General features: G+C 36.1%; 1 protein-coding gene and 1 pseudogene across 2 annotated transcripts; both read right to left on the bottom strand.

Moving 5' to 3' along the window:
- Positions 1-10,674: 10,674 nt before the first annotated feature.
- On the bottom strand, positions 10,675-15,009 carry LOC145797089 (AT-hook motif nuclear-localized protein 20 pseudogene; annotated as a pseudogene). Its single transcript, XR_014338150.1, has one exon. The product of XR_014338150.1 is annotated as an AT-hook motif nuclear-localized protein 20 pseudogene (transcript).
- A 4,155-nt stretch (positions 15,010-19,164) lies between these two features.
- Positions 19,165-19,704, bottom strand: LOC145798026 (uncharacterized). Its single transcript, XM_082885474.1, has one exon. It carries the CDS (start codon positions 19,702-19,704, stop codon positions 19,165-19,167), a length of 540 nt encoding a protein of 179 aa, XP_082741600.1.
- Between the last annotated feature and the right edge of the window lie 848 nt (positions 19,705-20,552).

Raw genomic sequence — 20,552 nt, forward strand, 5'->3', positions numbered from 1 at the left:
TTCGTTGATGGGAGTTCAAACCGACAGGGAGCGGGGGCAGGAGTAGTACTGGTATCTCTAGATGGGTAGATACTAGAACAATCGATTCGTTTGGGGTTTAAGGCCTCAAACAATGAATTAGAGTATGAAACACTCATTGCAGGACTGAAACTGGCAGCAGCAGTAGAAGCAGATGAGGTAATTGTCTTTTGTGACTCACAACTTATAGTTAACTAGACAACAGCCGAGTTTGCAGCCCGAGATGAAAGAATGTCGGCCTACGCAAAGGAGGTCATCAGGTTGGCAGCCTTGTTTCAGAACTGCCGACTACTTCAAGTTAGCCGAGATAATAACAGTCACGCTGATGCATTGGCCAACCTAGCTGGTGCAGTACAACCTGGAAAATCAAGGACAATAATGGTTGACTATTTGTCGGGCTCGAGCATCAAACCACCGACCATAGAGCACGAAGCAATGTGTGTGGACATGGGACCAAGCTGGATGGATGCAATTGTTTCATTCTTAAAAGAAGGAAAGCTGCTAGATGACCACAAAGAGGCACACAAGATCAGATTGAAGTCGGCAAGATTCAGTCTGACAGCAGAGGGACATCTTTACAGAAGATCCTTCACTGGACCCCTTTTGAGGTGTGTACATCCTTCACAAGTTGAAGATTTTTTATATGAAATTCATGAAGGAATTTGTGGAAGCCACGTTGGGGGCAGATCACTTGCCCATAGGGCCATTACCCAAGGGTATTGGTGGCCCTACATGCAGAAAGATGCCGAGGCCTATATCAAGAAGTGTGAAAAGTGCCAAAGGTTTGCACCTCTGATACACCAACTAGCGGTAGACTTGAACCCAGTATCCAGTCCTTGGCCGTTTGCCCAATGGGGCATGGATTTTGTAGGACAACTCCCCCAAGCAACTGGACAAAGGAAGTACCTGCAGGTAGCAACGGATTACTTCACCAAGTGGATAGAAGCTGAGCACCTAGCCAAAATCCGAGATATGGACGTGAAGAACATCATATGGAGGAACATCATCACCAGATTTGGGATTCCAAGAGCAATAGTTGCCGACAATGGAACACAATTTGACAGTAAGCTAATCAAGAGCTTTTGTGCAAAGTTCAAAATCAAGAATTACTTTTCTATCCCGAGTTTTCCTCAGAGCAACGAACAAGCAGAAGCATCTAACAAAGTCATCTTGGATGGGATCAAGAAGAGGTTGCAAGCAGCAAAAGGAAAGTGGGTGGATGAACTACCAAGTGTGCTCTGGGCATATCGGACTACGCCGAGAAGATCAATGAGAGAATCTCCCTTTGCCATGACCTATGGCACAGAAGCTGTCATTCCGCTTGAAGTCAGCATCCCTGGGATCAGAACCCAGGGAGTAGAGAGCGAGACTATTGATGTATTCTTAGTTCGAGATCTGGACCTACTCGAAGAAAGAAGGGAGAAAGCTGTAATTCAGCTCGCAGCCTACCAGCAGCAGCTTGCCAGAGTTTATAATAAAAGAGTCAACCCAAGGGAGTTTCAAGTCAGCGACTTAGTCTTAAGAAAATTCGTCGGCAACAAGAAGGATCCCAGGGAGGGCAAGCTTGGCCCAAACTGGGAAGGACCTTACAGAATCACTTCGGTATTGGACAACGGGGCATATCGGCTTGAAGATAGTGAGGGCAAAGAATTGCCAAGATCTTGGAATACTTGTAATCTGAAGTTTTTCTTTCATTAGATTTTTCTTGTTATTTGCTGACGTAATAAATAAAATTTTAGCATAATTCTTCTATATTTGTGGCAGATGAAGATACATAACGTTGTTTCGGAATACATGCATAATGAGACCCCAAGTGGAACTTAGGTTCACATTAGGGGGCAGAGAAAAGAAATGATGTTTAATACTTGTTGAAACTTGAGAAAAGTTTACAACTTGATGTTAAACCGAGATAATGTTTAACACTTGTTGAAACTTGAGAAAAGTTTACAAGTCGATGTTAAACTGAGATAATGTTTAACACTTGTTGAAACTTGAGAAAAGTTTACAAGTTGAAGTTAAACCGAGATTCTGTTTAAACACTTGTTGAAACTTGAGAAAAGTTTACAAGTTGAAGTTAAACGAAATGATATTTAACACTTGTTGAAACTTAAGAAATGTTTATAAGATGAAGTTAGACCGAAATGATGTTTAACACTTGTTGAAACTTGAGAAAAGTTTACAAGTTGAAGTTAAACCGATATAGTGTTTAATACTTGTTGAAACTTGAGAAAAGTTTACAAGTTGAAGTTAAACCAAGATTTTGTTTAAATACTTGTTGAAACTTGAGAAAAGTTTACAAGACTAAGGTTAAACACTTGTCAGAAAAGTTTACAAAAAATATACTTGGGTAATTGCCGAGGTGCTCTACCCCGAGAAGGTTGCACAAAGAATGAAGTGTATATTAGAAGATATACAAGATATTCTAAGTATAGAATCATGCAAAAGCAGTCAAGATAAGACAAAGGTACAAGCATTCAGAAAAGGAAAGTTGTATTAACTTTTAAAAAAAAGAAAGACACATCGGCGATATGAAGAGTTTACGCTACTTCAAGAAGAAAAGAAAAAGTACAAAAGACAAAAGAAAAAGACATCAAAGTTAAGGTTCTTCAGCGTCAATAGGCTGGGTTTGAAGTTCAGACGAGTGCTAGGAAGATATCTCGGCGGACTTCTCGGCCGCAAGCTCAACATCAATTTCCTTAAGGGTTTCATCAAGGCTCTTTTCAGCGAGGGTCACGTTGGCTGATGCCTTCTCAGTTGTAGCATCTTTTGGAATCTCCTCACCCTCCTCATCTTGAGTCAAGTCCAGGACTTGCTCATTCAGAGAACGGGACTTGGCCCCAGCAGCATCCTTTGACTTCCGAAACCAAGACCTCCTCTTCAGAATCAGAGTCATTATCAGATTGAGTTAAAGTTGGAGGGAATGGTAAGGGAATGGCGTCGGCATTTCTGAGAGGCGAGTCCTCGGGGACTTCAAGTTTTTTTAGAAGGGACATCTAACCAAGGGTGAAACCCTTGTTGCATGCTTGCCTTACTTGCTTTTCATAGTCCGCCGTGACGTCGGCCACCCCCTCAGCATATGCCTTCTCGTCGGCGGCCTTGACTTCGGCCTCTTTGGTGGCCAGGGTATCTTGAAGTTCCTTTTGGGCCTCGGCCATCTTGTCCTCGGCCTCTTTCTTCTGGGTCTCAAGAACCTTGTTAATGGCCTCAGCAGCACCTACTTTTTCATCAGTATCATCCTTAGCTTTGATTGCAGCCTTGGCTTGGTCTTCCAACTTCTTCATTTTTGTTTGTAAGCTTTTGTTAGCCTTTTGTAAACTAGCAACTTTTCTCTTCTTGTCGGCCAGTTCCTGCCGATTCTCAAAGGCTTGCACTAAGAAAGAGTGAGCATGCTGAATGGCCTAAAAGTGAAATAGAAGTTGTTAGGAAATATTACAAGTATGGAATAAAGAGAAAGAAAGAAAAGTTACCAAATAAAGCAACTTACCTGAACAGAGTGCTGAAGCATCAGAGCATAATTCTCACATTGGCTCATCTCGGCGTTTCGGTTAAGATCGCCGGGAAGGAGCAGAGTGGTGCTAAGGGCGACACCGATGTTGATTTCATCGGCACTATCACTAGCCATAATTGGCCTATCTTCTAAAGTGATTTTTAGGGCCCAGGGGGCATCGTATTTTTTGGACCTCAAGGTGGTTGCGGAGGACGACCTGGGTTTCTTTGTTTTTGGGGATTCAGACGGTGGGGCCTCAGCACACCTCTTCTCCGCGGCAGAGTGGAACTTATCACTCTCAGCCAGTTTGGAGATCGACAGGGTGTCCTCAGTCTCAACTTGAGTCACCTTCGCCTTTGGTTGAGCCTTCTTTACTCTTTTCGGTTTCGGAGGGGGCTGGGATTGCGCTGGAAGAGCATCGACAAACTTAGGAATGTCGGCCAAAAGATCCTTAGCAACTGCTTTTTGACAGCCCATTTCAGCAGCAAAGACCGTTCATCGACGACGTCGGTGTTGAGATAACGAGATTAGGTATGGAGCCGAGGTTGACGGCTGATTTGTTGGATCAGAAGTAGACCCTTGATCTGTCCAAGATGAGGAGGCAACTTCAGGAGTTGTAGCAAAAGGCGGAGATTGACTCTTCTTCTTCCTCTTTAGGACGTCAGGAAGAGCTAATTTGTACGTAGGAATGAAATTAAGCAGAAGAGGGGCCTTCCGTTTGTGGACTGGAAGATCCAAAAGTTTCCTCAAGTCTTTGCTGGGAAAGAAAGACTAACGGAAACCCTTTGGTGGCTGAGGAAGAGCTGCAAGGAAAACAGACGTTAGAAACAGATAAAGTATTGAAGACTTTGAAAACAATTATGAACGCAGGACTCTTACCATTGCCCTCTACAAAAACTGATCGAGGAATAGGATAGAGATGGAGGCCCTCGTCTGGAGCAAACTCCCAGTTCTCCGAGGTAATGAAGTAATTGTCTCCAGCTCCCTTATTGGAGTCTGGGAGGTCGGCTAAGATTTTGTACTCTATAGACCTCGGCTTAAGGTAGTAAACGTAGCCTGTATCTTTTTTGAGGCCACACATGGTGTAACAGTATTGGATGTCGGCTAAAGTGATTCTAACGTTTTCTTGTTTTGCTAAGGCTATGATGCCATTAATAACTTGGTAGGAGTTAATGGCAAGTTGCATTGGGTTCAACTTATAATAGTGAATGATCTCGCGAAAAAGGATATTGAGTGGGAGTCGAAGTCCGCACTCGATGAAAGCTACAACAGGGAGGGGCATGGAATCAGTTGTAGGCATGATAGAGTCATCTTCCCCAGCCAACCTCAGATGAACGTCGGTCGGGATGTCAAACTCTCGCCTAAAGTGCTCTAATTTGCTCGGAGTATCTACCATATGTTTCCACATACCCATGATATCGGCTTAACTAAAGGGGTTGAATTTCAGAAGGGTGTGTTTCTAAAGGGTTTTACGGACCTCGGCTAAAATACACAGAGTCTATGGGGAACCGTTTCGGTTTTTCCTAGAATTTGTGGGCTACACAAACGAATCCCAAAACCTAAAATTTGTGGGAACAGAGGTTGAGTATACGGATTTAGAAAACAGAAAAGCAAGAATACGCTTCAGAATCAAGAACAAAGATGGACTATCAAGAATATTGTAAATACGAAGGGTAAGGGGCCAAGAACAGTGGCAAAAGTACAGAAAAGTTGTGAACAGTGCAAGTGTTCAAGACATGGACAAAGAGCAAAATCGTAAAATAAATACGCGCAGATGCATGATTCATGAATCAAATGTTCGAGTAAAACAACAATGGCAACTAATGATGAAGCAAAATTTCATGGAGGACAAACAAGAATTAAAAACCAGAAGGAATGGTGACTTACCAGAGAAAAGAAGCCGATGCTTGAGATCGCCGAAGTCAGACAAGGGGCGGTAACAGAAAAAGAGCTTCGCTGGAAAAGGTGAAACAACAGTGGCAGCAGAGCTTCAGAGCTTGGAAAAATGGAGGATTAGAGAAAGCTAGAGAGAGAAAGAGTTTTCGAATAAAGACGATGTAAAGTGAAAAGACGAAAGAGGGAAAAAAGTTTTTGTTAAAAACTTAAAACGGCGGCAAAACAGAATTGATGAGCCTAGAAAAACGTATTTGTCAGACGGTGCACACAGGCGTAAGACGACTTAAAGGCGCGTCACAAACACGATCCAGTAAGGGGAAGGTGCGTGCCCGAAATGGTTGAGTTGTTATGTAAAACAGCTCATACGCGTGAAGAAGCTCTTAGAATTCTTGATCTATAAAAAGACATATCGGCCTATGATGATGATCTCGGCTTAAGCCGATGCACTGACAGGAAGTATCGATAAAGGTTCCATCATCTCAGAATGCCGAGGTAATAGAACCTAGGGGGCAGTTGTGGGGATATATTTTCTGAGTACAAACACGTGGCCAAGGTGACGCCGACGTGTCAGCCGAGATGCCACGTGTCCTGGTCGTGACACCGAGGTTATCTCTGCTAGGCCGAGGTTACCTCCGAAGATATCGGGATCTGGGATAAGCGGATAAGGGACAAAAATCCTAGTATGAGAAAGGATTTCATCCTAGATAAGGATAAAGCTCTTAGGGAGTTTATCTTTATCTGTTAAGGAGTCCAGGATAAACAGAGAACTAAAGTCCATTGAAGCAAGGCTCCTATTGGGACTAGGATTGAGTTGACTATAAAAGAGAGGCACCCCCATGGGTCTAAGGTACGCAATTTATATTCAGAACAGTGAGTTTAGAACTGTGAACTATCTTTGAGAGATATACTGACTTGATTGTCGAAGTACCTCCGGGTGGACGAACCACCACCGGAATCTTCTTTTTTTGTTACAGGTCTGCTAGGTGTCATCTATTCTGCCAGTGCTCTCCAGCTGATTACTGAGTTGGCAGTGTGGTCAGAAAATCACTCACACAAGGTTGTTTCGGGTTTTTCTATAAAATTAGTTGCATATATAGGTTAACTGTCAAGATTTTTTTTTTCTTGGATTTTTTTGGGGAAAACTTAGGGAAAAACAGTAATTATTGGGACATTAAATTATGGAAATTGTTATTTTTGAAACTATCATGGACAGACCATTTTGACTTGTTTAAAATAATAGTTAGGTACCACTTTTTTTTTTTTTTTTTTTTTTTGTGATCAGCAAAGAGAACTTTATTGATGAAACATATACGAAGTACGGTAAATTACATCAATAAAGAAGAGTTTGGAGTTAGATAAAGCTTCAATCTTCTAGTTGGTGAGGAACCAACGAACGGAGCAAAAACAAAGACATGTAATAGCTAGGTACCACTTGCTTACTATATATTAAAAATATAATTTGGACAGTGATGTACAAACAAACAAATCAAGCAAAACAATGTCATCGCATTGACAAAGCAAATTACATTATTTGTAACTCTAATAATATTAACAACAATGGTAGGTAGCTCAAAATTTTGTAATTCAAATGGCTTAAATGGCTCAAAACGACGTCGTTTTGACAGATTTTGAGTATAAAACGACGTCGTTTTGACAGATTTGAGCCATTTGAGCCACAAAATTTTGAGGTACCAAATATTTTCCTAATATTAATAGCAGAATTTTTATTGTTTACTAATGGGACCAAGGACCCTCTCAATTATAAACCTACTTGATTATGTTACCAAAAAACAACAATGACAACAACAACAATAACAACTATATTCGGAAATAAATGATTTTCTTTCTTTCTTTCTTTCATTTTGTTTTGTTTTACCGACAAAAGGTGACAAAAAAAGAAAAAAAAGTTGTTAGATATGTATTACAAATGCATCTAAACACCAAATCGCAATAATAGCCTAGGACAATATTTTTAGCTATTATCAATGAAAGTAATATAATATATTTTAATATGGAAGGTATCCCTTTTCTCCCTTTCTTCTCTCTCTTCTTCTATAAAATTTGAAAATTTTAATTCTAATCTATTTTCTATCCAGTTTTATAACAGTAGTTTCATCAGTCTAGAGATACCAAAAGTAAAAAAAAAAAAAAAAAAAAAAAAAGTGATTTGTTTATTCTGTACAAAAAAAGTGGGGAAGTCGCATTGCTTGAAAGAGTTTTCAAATAACTATTTTATGGTTTGGACTGGCATATAACTTTTGATTATGTGTCACCAAAACATCTTATTATTACAAATATCATACCAAAAATCACTTTGTTTGTTTGATCAAAATTATGGTAAGTGACGTAGTTTGGTTCCACTATAAAAAAGATGCCATGGTCATATCACTTTGTGCCACCGAGTCTGATAGGTGAGATAGCTAGATTGGCATGCCTCATTCTAAATCTTGACTTGCTAAACCTTTCCTCTCACTTGATATAATATTCTTTGCTTCCAATAATTGTTAGTTTTCACCAACTTTTTACCTACAAATGAACTGTGCCATTGGTTTGGTGTCTTAAGTGTTGAGGATACAAAGAGAAAAAATAAAATAAAAACCTTTCTTTTCGCGTGTTTTAATTTTTAAATGAGTTAATGATCAATAGTTTATCATAGTATCATAACAGACAACAAATTATGCATTTGAATATCATCAACTATTTAATTATGATAGGGCAAATTACACTCATCTCTCTTAAGGTTTGGACAAAATACAATTAATTATATATTTTTGACATAATTGTACTGACCTCTCTTTTTGTTTAGTTAAATTGATCGAAACTAATGCCAATGATGGGTTGATGCTGAAATAAACAAAGATAGGTATACATTTTAATAGGAAATAGATGATTACATTTTTTTTATTATTATTTATACGACTAACGAATTACTGATGAAAAATGGCTCAGATGTTATGTGAATTAAAATAGTGAAGTAAGGTCAATGTAATTATGTCAAATGTGCGAGACTAACTATATTTTTTTTTAAAAATCTTAGGGAGTGAGTTTAATTTATTTATAATTATAATATTTGTATGCTGGTGTGTCTGTTACACATGAAACTTTCTCATTGCCAAGTGATCATTAAAAATTAATTAGTTGTATTTCTTTAATTTTTTTCTACACGATTTGTATTAATTCCTCCCAATTCATTGCAAATCATGTAGAATTAACTAAACATTATCCTTTTTCCGATCAATAAAATCGTGTATTAATTCCTCCCAATTCATTGCAAATCATGTAGAATTAACTAAACATTATCCTTTTTCCGATCAATAAAGTTTTTTTTTTTTTTTGATAAAAAAAAAAAACATGATCCTTGCCCCCAATGCATTGTGGTCACGACAAAGACAGGAAAATGGCACAAGTCACCCAACCATTTTTTTTTTTTTTTTGGTTTAAGTGTGATGAAAAATGATATTATAAAATACAAATGAAAGACAAATTCATGTTACCCTTGAATCCCACATATGATTTTATTAATTTATGCACACAACAATAGTCATGCTAAGAAAAAAGTTTAGCCAAAGTTTTTGAATACGAATATAAACAAAATAATTATACAAAAAATAAATACAAAATGATGTAACAAATTTTAATTCTCACTTTAATTATTAAGATAACTTATATTTTTAAAATGTCACTGTTATATCATTCTTTTTATAAATTTTGTATAAAAATTTGATAAGTATAACATTTTCTTTTGATTTTACATAAACGCCTACCCCTCTCTTCTTTTTCAGTTCATTTAATCATTTACTTCAAGTAACACTTTCCTCTGTGTAGTTTCGTTTTCATAATTTATTTTTTGATATTAGTGGGGGAAAAATAAAAAGTAAAAAACACTAATCATTTTAGCCAATAGCTTCGTTTTCATAATCATTTTTTTTTTAATTTAACACTGCCAAAGAGGATCAAATTCTCAGTCACAAATCTGAAAATCAAATCTGATTATACAATTAGAATTAGTTTATAAGGTTCACTACACATGAACCATCAAATCATACACTCCGAAAAAGCCGGAAAAAAGAAAAAGAAGAGATTGATTTTCTTTGAAAATATTATGCTGAGTTTTTTTGTCACCATTTGTATAAATTAATATGATATATTATCATATTATATTTTAAAGTGAAAACAAATAATATATTATCATATATTTTTATAATAGATAATGATAAAACAAATTAGTGACATATAGCAATTCTCAACTAATATTTATATACATAATTAAATGCATCATGATTCATGAGTATTTGAAGCTTTGCTTTAGCCTTAAATGGCATAGGGTTATTAATTCTTTGAATGTGATTTTTGTATGGGAAGAAAAAAATTAGATAAAATTATATCCCGGGGAGAATGAACAATGTTGCAGTGATATTTGAGACCAAACTCCTCATTTTTTGGTAAATCACTATAGGATGCTCCGGTTTGGTTCGGGATGAAACCGAAATCAATCTAATCCATTATTCTATTAAAATTGAAATCAAATCAAATCATTAAAATCATGGAACAAATTAAAACCATAATATTTAAATATGGTTTAGTTCAGTTTAAAATTACAGTTTCACACAATCTGTTTACAAAAAAAATTGTGACCTTTTTCAAAAAATTCAATGTGTCATAAATTTAAAAAATAATAATAACATTTCCACTAAGCAAACTGCTCTCATAATGTTCACCCGTTAAACAAACATACCATTAAGTAAACATGTTATTTAACATTAATCTATTATAATTTTTCAAAACATAAAAATGCACATTGTTCAACCATTGACTTAAACAAACATAACAAAAAGAGACAGTACTATAATGATATATGAGATTAGGGTTTGAATTTTACATATAAAAGGTTAAGGTTGTATGCATCATGATGCATGATATATGATTTAAATTATACCATTCGGTTTGATTTAAATCCACTAACACCGATTTTCTAATTTTTCACAGCAGAAACGAACTACGAATTAGAAAAACAAAACAAAACCAAACCTACTGAATTGATCTGGACTGGTTTGATTTGCATTTTTTTTCGATTTTCTTACTTAGTCCTAAATCACTATGCAAAAGTCAGTTTATTATGAAAAAATAGTGCTTGTATTATAGAATTTGGTAGAAATTTGAAAATGTAAATGAAAAAATGGGTAAAATATAGCTACTATTTCATGCATCCTTTTCATTTTCTTATCCAAATCCATAATCCAAATACAAACTAAAATAAATTAAGAGGTTTATAGTTGTAGAAGGATCAATTTTATTAATTACACCAAAGTACACATTCAAGACACAAAATCTAAACAAATTGAGAAAATCTAAAATGAAGAAACCTTACCATCTTGAACAAAAGGAAAAGAAAATGATCAATTAATAGCTAAACATCTTGAATTTCCAAAAGAGAAAGAGAAATTAAAAGACCTATTATACATCCTCACAGAAAAGATTAAAACAAAAAGCAGGCCCTAAACTTCCTCTACACTATACAATCACGTCAGTTGACCTGATTATGAAGAACAGAGAAAATTTGAGAGAGAGAAAGAGGGTAAAAAGGACACATAATTGTCATATTTACAAACCATTGTCTATTTCGCTTCGTTTTCATATATATATATATATATATATATATATATTTATTTATTTATTTTAAAAAATTTCATAAAAAGAAAGAAAAGGGTATGAAAATGACGAGTTTTTTTTTTATTTTTTTTTTTCACTAAACTAATTTACTTTAAAAAAAAGAAAACAGAAAACAAAATTTAGAACGGCACGATACTTCTTTTTTTTTTTTTTGGCAGTAGAATTCAGATAAAAGTTCTCTTAATGTTACTATTATTATTATTTTTGGTTACCTAAAATGAACTAAAAAAGAAAAATATAGATATGATAAATTCTCATCATCTCTAATTCTCTCCCTTAATTTTTTTTTTTTTTTTTTAACCTCTAGAATGGAGGAGGACGACCACCATGAGCCCAACCAAATGCATCATGGTTCAGTTGTAGTTGTTGTTGTTGTTGTCCTCCTCCTCCTCCATTCCCAACCATGTTTGCCGCCAAATTATACCCCGCCAACGACGACAGCTCCCCCAACCCATGTTGCTGCTGCTGATTCTGCCCTCCACCACCACCACCGCCCATTCCCGGCGGCGATCCACTACCACCACCCTGCCCCTGATCTCCACCACCACCTTCCTCTTCCTCTTCCAAAGGCAGCCTCTCATACGTAGCATTCGAAAACGTCGCCGCAATCACCATCACCGGCCCAGCCGCTACCAACGAACCCACAACTGCACCACCCACCACCTGTCCCTGCCCACCAGCTAAATATATACTGAGCCCGGTCGAGCCGGGCGGGGCTGGACCTGGTAAGAATGAACCGGTTAAAGAGAGAATCTCGAACCGGCCTTGAAGCGCCATCACTGAGCTCGAAGGTTGTCTGAGATTCACGTTCGTTACTGTACCGCTCGCACTGAGCACACACACGCCTCTCTGTCTTCTTCGAGCGAACTGTGCTATGCTTTCAACTACATCTGAGCCGTTCGATACCTCCATGACGTGGCTTCGGAGAGCGTTGGGGCTGTCCCGGGTCACAAAGATCGGGGGCTTGGGCTTGTTTTTTGAACCGGCCGGTCGGCCTCTGGGGCGGCGGTTGGAGACATCGATTGCGCCTTCTCTTGGGTCGTCGCTGTTGTTGTCTCTTTCTTCTTCCTCTTCTTCTCCGCCGTAGCTGGCGGCGGTGGTGGATATGCCCAGATCTGGTAGTTTGTTGAGAGCTGCCGATGATGATGGTTCGATTCCTGGAAGACCTACCTGGCCGGCCCACCACCTGCTCGACATGTTTGGATTGAGAGAAAATTGGGTGGAGAAATCGAGATGGGGACAGAAGGTGATTGTGTGATTGACTCAGAGAGATCTAAATTGAATTGGGTTTGGGTGGGTATGAAGAGATTTAAGAAGGGCGTTGATGGATCAGTTGAAGGGCCCAAGAATTATCTGGAGCTGAAGCTGGGAAGAGAAGATAGATGAAGAGAGACTTGACTTGACAGCTGAAAGTAACAGAAAGAGAAAGGTAAAAGAGGTGAGAAAGAGAGCATACAAAGAGAGAAGAGATGATTATGGTGATGGTGATGAACAAGAAAACCAAGAAAGCTGCTCTCTCTTTTGTCGTGATGGTTGCTTAGGTTGTGGAGATGAGTGGGAGTGGCAAAGGGGGTCTTGGGGAACTATGATTTTCCTAGTTTTTCTCTCACTTTGTCTCTCTGTTTGAGAAATGAGAGAGAAATAATGCATGTGCAGTAGGGCTAAGCTAGGGCATTGGAAATTAGGGTTTGTGTGAGGATGCGTGTTCGTGTGCGTGAGTGTGTGGGGTCGTGTCCGCGTGCGAAAGTGGGTGCACATCTTCATCTATATAAAACAAATATATATATCTATACTATGGCCAAGTTTGACATATCTTGGAAAAGATAAAAAGTCAAAAAGTTACTATCCTATCTAAGTCATATTATCTTATTTAACTCACATCATCTCTCTAACACATCACTTCAAACCCAACTCAAATCCAATCCATATTTCATAAAAATTCAAAAAATGCACTTATTTAGATCATCCCAAACAACCCCTATATATTAAGTAAAAAGGAATTTTTAATCCGAAATCTTGTGAGAGCTCCAATCTTTTAATCTAAATTTTTTGATTTTTTGATTTAAAAAAAAAAATCTTAGCATTTATTAACTTCTCCCAACTCCCAAGTCTTACCCTCATAATAACACTTTAATGAATTAAGAACAAGCATAAAAAAAAATTCTTTAAAATCCAATACATATGAATTCCTTAAAAAGTCCCAACACATATGATTATTATCCCTCATAATAACATTTTAATGTATTAAGAACAAGTATAAAAGAAAATTCTTGAAAAGTTCAACACATATAATTATTATCAAAATGTTAAACTTTAATATAATATAATAAAAAAAAGACATTTAATTCTTTGAAAAGTCCAACACATATGATTATTATCAAAATATTAAACTTTAATATAATATAAAAAAGAAAAAAAAGAAGACATTTAAAATAAAAAAAAATATTTAAAAATCACAATTCACATATATAGATAATTGTAAACACAATCCGTGCATAGCACGGATAATATGCTAGTGTATATATATATATATATATATAAATTCACTTTGTAAATTTATTTAATAATATATTTCATTAGCAAAAAGAAAAATTTTATTGATGAAAAACATACAAAATATGATAAGCAAACATCAATAAAGAGGATATTGCAGAAAGCATCACAGTAGACTTAATAATATATAAGTGATATAATTTATTGATAGTTGAAAAATATAAAAGAGAGTATTATCTTAAATATCTTAATTAATTGATTTAAAAAGTACGTTTAATTTATTTATTTATTTTGTTTTGAATGACAATGCTTTAAACAAAATTGTTATACAAATAAATTTTTTTTAAAGGGTAAATTATACTAAAAAAATATAATAAATTTTATAATTTTAATGTAATAATACTAATTTTTATTTTAATATAGTTAAATAGACCGAAACTAATACAAATTGTGTGAAAATACAAAATCAAAAACCTAAAATATACATTTTTATATAAGAGAGATGAAAATATGCTTTTTTTATTATTATTTATATAACTAACAAATTATTGATGAAAAATGAGTTAAGTGTTATGTGAATTAAAAACTCAAGCGAGCTCAATATAATTATGTTAAAATTATGTAATTTATTATTATTTTTTTTTTCTAAATCTCTAGAGAGGTCGATGTAATTTATCTTTTTTTTTAAAAAAAATAATTTTTTTACAAAATAATTTGAACATGGAAAGTGATTTATAAACAAAATTTGTATATGTGAAGTACATCCAAAATAATGTGGTAATTGCATGTTTGTAATTGTGAGCCATAATAATTAATGTTTTGAATAAAAATGAATAGATCACAAATAGTCATGTCATTTTATATCAATTTTTTTGTATAAAAAATATGTTTGTATAGCATTACCTTTCAAACATTATCATACGTTTTGACTAATAAAAGTACATGAAAAATATATATTTTATATTTTTGTCTAACTATTTTGTTAAGTGAACACTCCAATGATACTCTTTTTTTCTTAAAGTTAAGTTTTCTAAATAAACGGGGTAAGCTTGATTGGCCAAAATACATGCACATTATTAAGAGATCAATAGTTCAAATCTTTATATCTACCATGTGGATCTTATTGTCTGTATATTAATTGAGATTTTTTTCTCACATTTTAAAATTTTCTTTACAAAAAGTTCGAATAAAAAAAATTAATTTCTATAACTTTTAAAACTCTTCAAATATGAGACCAAATGTTTTCTGTGTTGTTTATCATATTATAGCTTTATTATATGATCATGAGGTCAGAGATGCTCTTACAAAGTGATTGAGGTGTCGTGCAGTAAGAAAAATTTAGAAAATGAAATGTGACCATTATGCGAACATGATAGGTGCCACTGTCGTATAAGTTTGTAAATTTTATTTGTTTGGATATATTACTATTCAAAAAATTATTTGATGTCCACAATGCACCATGTTGCTATGTCACAAATCAATAACAAAATATCACTCTATAGGTCACTCTACTTTATTTTTTAATCACTAGCTTAAAATGATAGATAATATAATATCCACTCATTGCAACTATTTTAGGGCATCGCATAGTCATATTATATGGATATTGAATAATTTCTCATTGCTCTCGCTACTTTAACTGATGAAGAAGGAAGTATTTTGTGTAACAGGTACACCACGATGGTGTACTCCTTTTCCTTGCATATATGTGGACTTTATTTTTATAGATTTCATGTGCATGTAAGAGAGAATGCAACGGCAAGATAAAATGCATTCGTTGTATACTATTATGTGATGAGAATATGCCGAATGGCTAAAAAACATCTTCACCATTTTTAATTATTGGATAAATTACATTCATATAGTCCATGTAATTTATTTTTCATGTCAATTTGGTTTTTATATTTTAATTATTCTAATTTTATCCTTGAATTTTGTATTTTGTCTCTAAATAATTCAATCTAATGATCGTCAAGATTTTTGATAGAAAATAATCACTTGCTCTTTTTTTTTTTATCAACAAAAAAATTTTATTGATGAGAAAAAACTTTACAAGAAAGAGAATAAGACATCAATAAGGAGAATGATGCAAAGGGGGACGATGCAAAGGCCAACATAGTGACACAACACCGAACCAAGTATCTGTTGGTGATGGACCAACAAATACACAGAAACACAACAGCAGGACTAGCAGATGCACAGCACAAAGGCATAGAGGCACAGAGGCAGCAGCCCTGTGACAGATAGATACACAGTCAGCAGATAGATACATGGCCAGGACGGAAGCAGGTGTTGCCCAAACCAGTAAAGTAATAAACCAACAGACTCCAAAAAGCCAGCCAAAACACCAAACCAACAACTAGCAAATGGTGGCAGACAAGCAGGTGTTGTCCAAACCAGCAAACTAGCACTCAGAGAAATAGATACATAGCCAGGAGTGAAATAGATGTTGCCTAAACTAGCAAACCAACAGACTCAAAAAAACCACCTACAACACCAAAACAACAACCAGCAAATGACAGAATAAATCACAACAAATGGTGGCAAACCAAGGTACCAAACCAGCTATTAGCCCTCAGCTGTAGTCCTTAATCTGCTCCAGATTGTTGATTAAGTCCATGACAGAGTACATGATCCCCTTTGATGAAGCTTTAACCCAAAAAGCAAATCTAACCTTAATAATCTCACATAACTCAGACCTACTAGGCTGGACTCTATTAAATATACAATCATTTCTTAACTTCCAAATGGATCAGAGAACAATAGAAGGTAAGGCCCTCCACAACCTCCTAACCAATTTTTTATGATTCCAACCTAACCACCATTGAAATAAGCTATCAATAGACTTTGGCACCACCCATAAACACCCCCACCAAAGCAGCAAATTAGACCAAACTTTCCATGAAAATGGACAGTGTAATAGAACATAAATAGCAGATTCATTTTCACTTTTGCAAAAAGCAAATAAGACAGAAGCATTACTATTAAGGACACCAACATGCTGTAAAAAAGCCCTTATTTTAACTCTATTCCTCCAAGCCAACCAACTAACCAAAAAAATTGAACTTTGGGGAAAATACCATTGTTCCATACAAACTTACAAATTTTGAGATGAGGGCCCAAAAGCGAATCACTGAACCTATAGATATCTTCCCAACATGACAGTTTTCCACATCAGGACTTAGAGAAAGGGTCTCCCTTAAAGCTGTAGCCAACCTAGTGACCTCCGCCTTCTCCCAATCATATAACACCCTTTTGAAGGCAAAGTTCCACTCCACCAAACTGGATTCCTCTCTGAAAAATGTGACAGTGTGCCCTCCTTGTCATTTGACAAACTAAAGAGTCTAGGGAACTCATCTTTAAGGCACCTATTTCCAACCCACTTATCAAACCCTCCTTGTCATTTGACAAACTAAAGAGTCTAGGGAACTCATCTTTAAGGCACCTATTTCCAACCCACTTATCAAACCAAAACTTAATTCTATCCTCATTTCCAACTTTATCTGATACTGCCCCAAAAAGAACTCCACCAGAGATTGATTATGACCTGCAATTGCAAGAACATATCTCCAGATTCTAGGATGTCTAGATGATGAGTTCATAGGTGGGAGCTAATTAGCCTTCTTAATCATGTACTTACTGCACACCAATCTTCTCCATAGAGCATTCACTTCACTTCCAAATTTCCACCACCATTTAATAAGTAAGCTTGCATTGATATCCTTAATTCTCTTAATCCCCAGTCCATCTTGATTCATATTTTTTTTGATACTTCAGCCCATTTCACCAGATGAACCTTCCTCTTTAAACCATTCCCATCCCATAGAAAAGAAGCTTCAAGCCTTTCAATTTCTCTAACCACTCCACTAGGGATTATGAACAAAGATAGATAATAAATAGACAGGCTAGATAGTACAGACTTAATCGTAGTTAATCTACCTGCAAAGGAAATGAGCCTTCTCTTCCACCCAGCCAACTTAGATTTTACCTTATCCAAAACTGGCTTTCAAGTTGATTTCCTTCATGGATTAGCAGCCAAGGGAAGACCGAAAAATTTGAGTGGCATGCCATGAACCTTGCAATTCAGAATATCAGTGAAAGAAACCAAAGTTTTCTCATCCACACCAAAACCACACACCACACTCTTGTGGAAATTTATTCTCATCCCAGATAATATTTCAAAACATCTTAAGATCCTCTTTGTGTGCACATTTTGATCCATATCTGCCTCACAAAATATAATGGAGTTATCAGCAAATTGGAGATGGGATATCACTACCTCATTCACTCCAGCTTTACCTCCTTGATAATGCCTTTCTCACAAGCTCTGTTCATTAAGATATTCAGACCTTCAGCCACTATGTTGAAGAGGAAAGGAGAAAGGGAATCACCTTGTTTGAGACCTTTCTATGGAGAAAACTCCTCTGTTGGTGAGCCATTCACTAAAACAAATAGCTTTGCTGTAGAGATACATTCCCTCATCCAGGACATCCACTTTGATCCAAAACCAAAATTAGATAACATAGAGAATATAAATTCCCAATTGATTGAATCATAAGCTTTCTCAAAGTCCAGTTTGATAATAGCACTTTCTCTTCTAGATTTTTTCCATCCATCAACTATTACATTAGCAATAAACACCCCATCCAATATACTTCTCCCCCCAAGAATGCAGATTGTGTTTCCCCAATAACTACAGGAAGGACTCTCTTGAGTCTATGAGCTAGAACTTTAGAGAGAATTTTGTACAAACTACCCACCAAACTAATGGGTCTATAATCGAACAGACCACAGGGATTATCAGTTTTAGGAATAAGAGTGATAAATGAACTGTTAATCCCATAGGGAAGCTTGCTAAAAGCATGAAATTCCCTCAAGAAATACATAACCTCATGATGAATTGATTTCTAGAATTTCTGAAAAAAGAGGAGATTATATCCATCTGGGTCTGGAGCCTTATCACCATTGCACTCCTTAACAGCTACCCATACTTCATCTTCAGTGAACATTGCTTTAAGATCATGAAATACAGAACTTGCTTGCACTAACTTAAATAATCCTCCTAGAACTGGTCTTCTTACCCAGATTTCAATGAATTGCCTCTTGAAGTGTTGTAAGACTTCATACTTTACCTTAGCTGGCTCCTCAAAAACTTCACCTTCAATTGTGATGGAATTAATGGAATTTCTACTTCTTCTGCTGCTAGCCATAATATGAAAAAACTTAGTATTTTTGTCCCCATTAATGGTTCAGTTTACCTAGCCTTCTGTTGCCAAAGCCATTCCACCATTCTATTAAGCTTCCAAACTTCACTTTTCACTTCTCGTCTTTTAAACCTCTCAGCCACAACCAGAGATCTACCTTCAGCCAGAATGTCCAGTTCAACTAACTCCTCCTTTGCCTTCTTGAGTTTTGTGGATAGATTCCCAAAAACTTGAGAATTCCATTTTTTTCAGCTCTAGCTTCAAAATTTTCAGCTTCTGAAACAAAACATACCCTTCTCTCCCAATAATTCTAGATTCATGCCAAACATTGTCCAAGAATGAGGGAAAACTTGGATGAAGAGTCCAGGCATTAATGAACCTAAAAGGCTTAAGTTCCTAATCCCTCTCATCATCTATTAGCAAAATAGGACAATGATCAGAAAATAGCCTAGGAAGACCCCGTAATTTGAAGTTAAACTTCAGTAGCCACTCCGGATTAAGCAGAATTCTATCAATCCTACTCCATTTCTCTTCATCTTGAGCATTGCGCCATGTGAACTTCCTACCTAGAAATGGTAAATCATTCAACTCACAACCCTCAATAAAGGAATTTAGATCCAACATCCCTTTATCTCTTCTGGAACAACCCATCCTCTCACCAATATTCCTAATCTCATTTAAGTCACTCCCGAAACACCATGGTTTTGGGAACTCAGATTTTAACTTTAGCAAGGATTCCCAAAATTTATATGTACTACTCACCTCATTTGGTGCATACACATTCAAAATAGCACAATCAAAGGCATTTAGCAAGGTACCTGAGAGGAGAATAAATCTCCTACTACTACAACAATCCACCAATTGAAAAAAATCTGGGTTCCATATGCAAAATAGACCCCCAACAGTCCCTTCAAAACCCACAACCATAAAATTCATGTTTCTCCTTTCCTACAAAGCTCTGACTTCATTCTCAGAAATAGAAACTTTCTTTGTCTCCTGAAGAAGCACAAAATCAGCCTTTCTTTCATATATGAGCTTTCTAATCCTTTCCCTCTTCTCTAATTTCCCCAACCCTCTAACATTCCATGACATCAACTTCATATATAAACTATTATAGCACCAAAATCCCCATAAAGAGACTCAAAACCCCTATTCTTTCCTTTTCTCGTTCCTCCTTTCTTTGTTAACTAATTGCAGATCAATCACCTTTCCAAAGCTTCAAACTCTCTGCCTTTGTAGTTGATGCCCAAGATTTTCTCCACCTGTATGTTTGCTTGTGCTTCATTAAGAATGTGACTTCTATTGCAAGAGCTATCCTCATTTGAAGCAGAGAGTGACAAAGCTGCTATAGTAGCCCTAAATACAACACATTTAGAGGTGGACTTGCTTGATGATGCACCTTTATGACCATACAATCGAGCTAGATATGAGTATCCTTTAACCTCAGTAATGGAGTATCCTTTAACCTCAGTAATGGATTTTGTAGCAGTAGAAAATCTTACCTTGCCTTTACCTTTCTTTTTTGACTTCTTCACACCAGATATGTTGTCTATCAATTTATCTGGGTTTGTTTGCACCTGGTACATGTTGGGCCTTGTAGATGCCCAATTAGAAATAGAAGTTGAATGTGTATTTAGGCCCCTCACTACCAAACCCGATCTGCTATTCTCCACTAGATCAAGGATATGGCCCAAGTTCACTTCTAGGTTAATACTAGGCTTATGGCCAGTAGACCCACTTAAACATCCAATAAAAATAGGTGTAACTAGTTGCTCATCAACCCT

Source organism: Camellia sinensis, chromosome 8 (genome assembly GCF_055761805.1).
Source record: "Camellia sinensis isolate YWXY chromosome 8, ASM5576180v1, whole genome shotgun sequence".
In the NCBI taxonomy this organism is placed as follows: Eukaryota; Viridiplantae; Streptophyta; class Magnoliopsida; order Ericales; family Theaceae; genus Camellia; species Camellia sinensis.

Excerpts from the sequence above, each read along its gene's own strand:
- LOC145798026 (XM_082885474.1), bottom strand. The coding sequence starts at position 19,704 with ATGAATTTTATGGTTGTGGGTTTTGAAGGGACTGTTGGGGGTCTATTT.